The sequence below is a fragment of the Paramisgurnus dabryanus genome, chromosome 5, assembly GCF_030506205.2.
Source record: "Paramisgurnus dabryanus chromosome 5, PD_genome_1.1, whole genome shotgun sequence".
Lineage (NCBI taxonomy): Eukaryota > Metazoa > Chordata > Actinopteri > Cypriniformes > Cobitidae > Paramisgurnus > Paramisgurnus dabryanus.
In genome coordinates this window covers 48,506,184-48,513,622 of record NC_133341.1, presented here as the reverse complement: position 1 = coordinate 48,513,622, position 7,439 = coordinate 48,506,184, and the positions used below count along the sequence as shown (strand labels likewise).

At 35.3% G+C, this 7,439-nt stretch overlaps 1 protein-coding gene across 1 annotated transcript in view; it reads left to right on the top strand.

Annotated features, from left to right (window-relative positions):
- The first annotated feature begins 1,296 nt into the window (after positions 1-1,296).
- Positions 1,297-7,439, top strand: part of npr2 (natriuretic peptide receptor 2) — a 61,698-nt gene continuing 55,555 nt past the window's right edge. The window contains exon 1 of the mRNA XM_065284572.2: positions 1,297-2,225. Within this exon, the coding sequence (XP_065140644.2) occupies positions 1,529-2,225 (697 nt within the window). The 5' untranslated portion in view covers positions 1,297-1,528. The remainder of the gene's footprint in view (positions 2,226-7,439) is intronic.

The window sequence follows — 7,439 nt, the reverse complement described above, 5'->3', positions numbered from 1 at the left end:
ATGAGTGTATCAAAGCATTTGCAATTTGTCCAAAACAATGAGAATCTGCTTTTATGTTGTGCACAACTGACTTGATTATGTGGAGGTTAAACAAAGTGTTTTGAAAAATACGTTTTGATCTGAGAAATGCTCTAAAGCGACTGAGAAAAACTGTAACAGTAAAATAATATTTACATTACAGTAATTTACTGTAATGTTCAGTTTGCTTAGAATCTTCATTTTCGAATTTCTAGTCAAGTCAGAAGTGTGACAAATGAAAACATCTGATAAAGCAATGATAAGCTAGAATATAAAAACGTGGTCGGTCAATCAATTTTCAGTATGATGATTTAATTTAAGCATTATTAGAGCATGTTTGTAGATTGATCTATCACAGTAGTGAAGCAACTGCTGAGATTCATCTTTGAAAGATGTGACATCATCAAGACTTTTAGTTTTGAAAATCCCATTCAGTTTAAAGCTCTTTCAAGAACCATTTCTTTGTTACATTTTTATTAGTGCTGAGAAAAGATTAATCGCATACAAAATAAAAGTGATTTTTTGCATAAGATATGAGTGTGCGCTGTGTGTAATTATTATAAATACACACACATTCATGTATGTATTTAAGAAACATTTACATGTGTATATATTTATTTATTATATATTAACAATAAAAATGGATATATAAATAAAAATGTTCTGAAATGTATATATGTATGTGTGTGTGTTTAAATAAACATAATAATTACACACAGTACAGACACATATATTAGGCAAAAATGCTCAACTTTTATTTTGTATGCGATTAATCTTTTCCCAGGACAAATTTTTATACTTTTGTTATTTATGGAACCATACAGGTAAAATGTTTATTTGAGTGTATTACACAAGACATAAAAGTGCATGCGTTCAAACAGCGTTTACAAACAGAAATCAGTAACGGTTGTAACAATGTCAATGAAAATATACATTGACATTTATTACAATATTCCATCTGATCTATTATGTTGACCGTACAAATGCATTTTTTTCCAAAGAATATTATTTTCAATTATTTTGAAAAACATTGTTAATTGGACTTTTAAAGAAGTAGACCTTTGTAGCTCCTTTGGAATTAAATTTATTTGACATTTGACAAACCATTCCTTGCAAATCAAAGCTCTTCTGGTAATGATATATAACGACTGGGAAACGAATTATACGGAGAAGTAATTGTCCTGACAGACAGAGGGAGCCGTTAACTAGTCTATCGCTTAGTAGCTGTCATGACGTGTTGTGGGCCGTACTGAGGGCTGCACTCCGTTAAGTTGAACTCATCTGGATGGATGTTATCACATAGACTGGAGTCTCTCGCTGGGGAGTCGGACTCAATAAGTCCATTAAATCAAGCATCAGAGGGCTTCAATTAAGAAAGACGTTACGAATGGAGTTTTACCTTTACTTAAATAAGGATTTGTCTTACTGAAAAAAAATTCATGAGTTTGATCTGAGAAGAATAACCTCTTACCTGGTGTGCGTCCACTTGGAATTGTTTGTTTCACCTAAGATGGGATCAGGATTTAGGATGGGCTATAGTTTCATTGTGTTGTTTATCTACGTACTCATACCGGGATGCAGAAGTGAGAAAGGAAATATAACAGTAGCCGTGATGTTGCCAGACAATTTAAAGTATCCGTGGGCATTGCCGCGCGTCCTCCCTGCTATTCGTATGGCGCAAGAGAAAATTCACACGAGCGCACTTTTACGGGGACACACCATAAACCTTTTAAATTTCAGCACAGAGGACTCGTCAGGTTCTTGTTCCGAAAACGTGGCTCAAATCATCGCCGTGGACACGAAACTTTACAATAAACCAGATGCGTTCATCGGACCTGGCTGCGCGTATTCGGTCGCGTCGGTGGGGAGGTTCGCATCTCATTGGAAACTCCCGCTGATAACTGCTGGAGGACTCGCGTATGGTTTTGATACGAGGGAAGAGTTTAAAACTATTGTCAGAACGGGTCCGACCACAACGAAACTTGGAGACTTTATCAGTTACCTTCACGCACATTTTAACTGGACCAGTCGCGCGCTAATGATTTTTCACGACCTCAAACAGGACGATCGTCCGTATTACTTCCTCTCCGAGGGCATTTACATCACTCTGGGGGATAAAAACATCACTGTGGATGCCTATCCTTACGAAGATCACCAGTCTTACAATTATAAAAATATCATCACGTTTATTAAGGACAACGGAAGAAGTAAGTTTAGATTGAATTCAACAAGTCTATTGAAACCCAGTGAAGCTTACTGTAAATACACTATCCGGATTAAATAACCAACACATCAAAATGTATGACATGACAAACACTGTAGTTAAATATAGACTACACTGTGAAATTATGAGGTATCTAACAAAATTTAAAGAAATGGTTGCATTATTGCATAAAGATTATATTGAATGAAGCATCCTTTTATAGTGGCTATGATACACATCTCAAATGACTGTATGCTAGCTCTAATGCTATTGATATCCTTTCCATATTATTAAAGTTATAAGGGATAAACCTTTGGTTTAGGGGTGACACCACCTGTGTTTCCCCGGGCTGTATTTTTGGCCCTCTTGTGCCCTGAGAGTTATTTACAACACCACCAATTCGGATTCCTCAGGAAAGCATGCGGCTTTATCCTATAAAAAAGACACATATCATCAATCAGAGAATTGTTGTTTTCAGATACCTACCAAACACATATTCATATGATGCTTTAAAAGTGCCAAGGTTTTAACTAGGTCAGAAATGGCAAGCATTCAATTCAGCAGACTCTCTTCCCATTAAAGTCAAAAATGGTTTAACAGTCTGATGCCATTTTAAAACCTTTCAGTTTTAAGAAGTACTTGTCATTCTCCTCAAGTACAGATATGAAAACTCATAATGTAACACTATACACTTATAAAAATAAAAGTTCTAAAAGGGTTCTTCACAGCAATGCCATAGTTGAACCATTTCTGGGTCTCCAAAAGAACCTTTTAAGTTCTTTCTAACCCTTTAGTCAGTAGAGTCATTCACTACGAAGAACATATTTTGCAACAGAAAGGTTTTATGGATGTTAAAGGTTCTTTATGGAACCATACATGCAGGAATAGACCATCTTTTAAACCTTTATTTTTAAGAGTGTATGGCTCGTGACAAAACAAGTTTTTTTTTGTTCATCTTAAGGGGCTGCAAAGAACCTTTAACCTTATATTAAGGGGTCTTTGTTACAGTTCACATTCTTGTAACCTCTTGAGCTGTCAAAAACAATTATAGTTGCAGGACTGAAAAATACAATGGATGAAGAGAACATACACAGTAGTCACTCAGTACCAAATTCCTTTGAGTCCATAAGCAGAGAGGCAACATGTTCTGTTGCTTTACAAATATTGCTAATATAATTTAGCAATATTTAGCAAGTTTTAGTCCAAATTCCCTGAAAGTGTATGGGGATTGATTCAAAGACAATTCATTAGTTTATTTTTATTTCATTTGGAAAATTTTCTTTTAATTTTACAGCAAACAAGAACACATTGAGCTGAGTTAATGACACATCAATGATGACTGCATAATGTTCTAAGGATCTGATGAAATGAACCCAAATTTCAGATGATTTTTCAGAACTCAGAAAACATGTTTTGTCTTTCATAAATATATACTCCAAGTATTTGAAATGCATTATGTGTCTTTTGAACAGAGAAAGGAATGCTTTCTAAAAAAGGTTGCAACAAATCAGCAGTTCTGATCAGAAGTTTATATATCAGCATCTTTACAATTCATCGATCATATACCTTTTTAAATGTTGTCATAGTTTAAAGACATAGTTCACACATCATTTTCTCTCTCTCTCATGTTTTTACAAACATTTCTTTTATACATTTCTTTTTTTTCTGATGAATACGAATGAAGATATTTTGAGGAATGTTTGTAACCAAACTAATCATAAGCCCCATTCACTTCCATAGTAGGAAAAATAATATTATGGAAGTGAATGGAGCTCATGATCAGTTTGGTTACAAACATTCATCAAAATATCTTTCTTCGTGTTCATCAAAACAAATAAATGTATACATGTTTGTAACAACATAAAGGTGAGTAAATGATGACAGAATTTTAAATTATGGGTAAACTATCCCTTTTAACATGCATCTTACCAAAAAGGCTTTCTCTGAGATGCCTGTCTTTTCATTTTTTGTTTGTAAAAACAAATTAACTGTTGAAGAAGGGAAAATTTTAAGACACAAACACTGAAAAACATACGCCACATTTTTTCCAAATAAGTTTATCTCTGCAGTGCCCGTGTTCAGCTCTTTTGGTTTCAGTGAAACAGAGAAAAAAATCAATAGAAGATTTTTTCTCGTAAGAGGCTGAAAACAGCTGCAGCTGACAGCCAGGATGCAGAATACAATCTGATAGCATTAATTGGGTAGATGGTTGTCCTGTTCCTGATTTTGTTATGCTTAATGATTGATTCTGTCAGATTGGTCAGGGATCCATCGTTTTCGAAAAATATCAGATGAAGGGCTAATAAGTACATGTATTTTCCGTGATCCCCTGATTTAGAACTCATCATAGTTTGGGAACATAAATAAGATTGTGTATTTGTGTAAACATTACAAGTAAAACGTTCTGCTCATAAAACAAAAATGTTCAGTGGTTTTATGCACAAGTTATAACTTCATCAGAAGTCTAGTATTTATGTGTTTGGTAAGGTAGTCATGCCAAAGTCCTAATGAGTTTCAGATCGATGGCTTTCGTTGCTATGTTCATACTGCCATGGCAACATGCATCCATATCTCTCTCCCAGTGTCTCCTTTGAACACAAAATGCGTAGGAAAGCCCCATGTTGCTTTTCACTTTTTAAATACTTTAATTGTCATAAAGAGGCATGCCTTTGGCATTTTTCGAAAAATAATATTTATTCTCCTATGAAGAATAAGGTTTAAAAATTATTTTATGCTGTTATTTGACTGCCACCAGATTTATGTTCTTATCAGAAACTTACTCGGTTTAACTTGGTTCACAAAGTGCCACAGCCTGCGTCCTACAGTATGTTTACTCAATAAATACGTCACTGAAACAAGTGATAGAATCGCCACATGACATTTTGCTGATAATATTTACTTTATCATTTAGTAGTCTTTGGGAGCCGTTCAATATGTCTAGATTGTTCTGACATTTAACTACCCTGTTATAATGTGAGAACATTTCGAGCACTTTTATGGCTAATTGTTTGCAGTTGCCGTTTTACTGTTGGAGCTTGATTGTCTGCTCGCAGTTCCTGATCAGCGATTCGCCTGTAAGGTTCATTTATTAGAATGCGAGTAAAGCAGTATGTACAACCATTTGAGCTGGGTTTAACATCATCTTATTTTAAATAAGCATTTCAAACATGCTGCATTTAAATAACCTCTGCTTAATGTCAGCTTTGGCAATGCATGTGTTAATGTTTCAGAAATAGCCGTGTACATGGAATTTATGTTCAACTTGTATTGGCATTAACTAGTGTTAACAAAGATTAAATGTTTTTATTAATTTTAACAAATACAGCCTTATTATAGTTTTAGTAAGTTTAAAATTCACATAAATGCAACATAAAGTTTGAGCTTTAAGACTGGTTGGTTATAAAAACAAATGGTTTAATGCTATCAGCCCTACCACAAAGCGTCATCATGACAGTAGCATTATTATTAATTGCCCCCATTAAACAAATCTGGGAAAAACACATGATAAAAATGTTATTAAAACATTAATAAAGTTGGATCTGAATTAGTTAGGCTATGTGTGCACTGAAACATTTTTGCAGGAATATGTTTTCAGTTGTTTTCAGTGGAAGCGCAGGGCTTTTGAACAACCCCAGCAACTGCCGATTTTTGTCAATGCTGATTGATGAGTGACGAGAGTTTTTTCAACTTTTTAGTGAAATGCTGAGCTCGTCAATGTCACTTGTTTTCATCCAATCACAATGAAAAAGGGGTGGGACAAATACCACACCAATAACCGGCGCATCATACAACAACCAGTAAACAAAACAGAAGGATCATAGCAACTAAAGCGGTCTTAAGAAACGCTGGCAAGCGCCAACAGACGGCATTGGCCTGGCATTTCCAGCAGGGTTCTCACGGGCCTTGAAATCCTTGAAAGTTTGTGAATCTTAAGGGGAAATTTTCAAGCACCTTGGAAGTTTTTTAAAATAAACATTAGTGCTTGAATCTATTTTATACAAGACGTTTTCAGAAAAAAAAATCCATATTATTCCCTGTGTAGTGTAGGATAAAAATTCTAAACTTTTTAAGCACACATGCTAAACTGTTTGCTTTAAATGCTTATATCTTCTGTATGCGAATGTTGATTCATACCAATAGGCTTTTTTGCGTAGTTGTGTTTGACACATAAATGTCTTGGGTTATGTATGTATGAAGGGAATGAAACGCTGCGTCTCCCTTGCCATACTTTCTGCGTTCCTGTAACGCCGTCTTTGGCAATATTTCAGATTGCGATATGCTTCCAGCCTCCAGTGTCCCCCTGTCTTTGTTGTTAAGCCTCACCATTGGTTGAATTTGATATACACATTCAGTCGCACTTACCCCTGGAGGCGTCCCCAAAGTGTCACCGCAGTGACGCAGTGCACGTTCCCTTGAAAGGGAACTGTAACAATGTATCTTAAAAGGTAACACGATGTAACCTTGCTCTCACTTGAAATGTGTCCCCATATTTAGTCCTTGAATTTGAGGGTATTGGACCAAGAAAGTCCTTGAAAGGTCATTGAATTTCAAGTTAACTAAGGTGTGGGAACCCTGTTCTAGACATTAGTCTATTTCTAGGCATTAGTATATTTTAAACCTAAAATAAATAGTTCCATGTCTAAATTCTGATTGGATAAATGTTACACCTGCGATGTTTACATGCTTTATAAATTAAGCTGATGTGTTGCCTGGCAACTGCAAATGTACTTATAAACTACTTTTATTAAAATACTATTCCTACTATTAATACGGCTAATATTACCTTTTAACTACTACTTTTAATTAGTCTCTGCTTCTTGTATTGCCTGCAATTGGTAAAAAATCGCAGTGTGTTTATCCATAGTCTAGTGTGTGTGTGTGTGTGTGTGTGTGTGTGTGTGAGTGTGTGTGTGTGTGTATCAGATATCAACAATCCAGCGTTGTCTCAAAATTCAGGATGTTTCTTACCATTTTCTGCATGAGTTATGTTCATCTGACCCTGAGGTCAGATTCATTAATGTCTTTAGTTGTTGTTGTTTGGGCTTGTTCAGTCTGTGAACTCAAATTCCAAACATCAATGAGATAATGATCAGCCCTTAAGGTTTGTCATCACAGCCCTGCTCTTCTTTTCAAAAATACTTTTTTAATTGTTCACCGGCCCGTTCACTTATTTGTTGGATAGACACACAGTCAAGGGTGAGGAAATGAGGAACTTAAT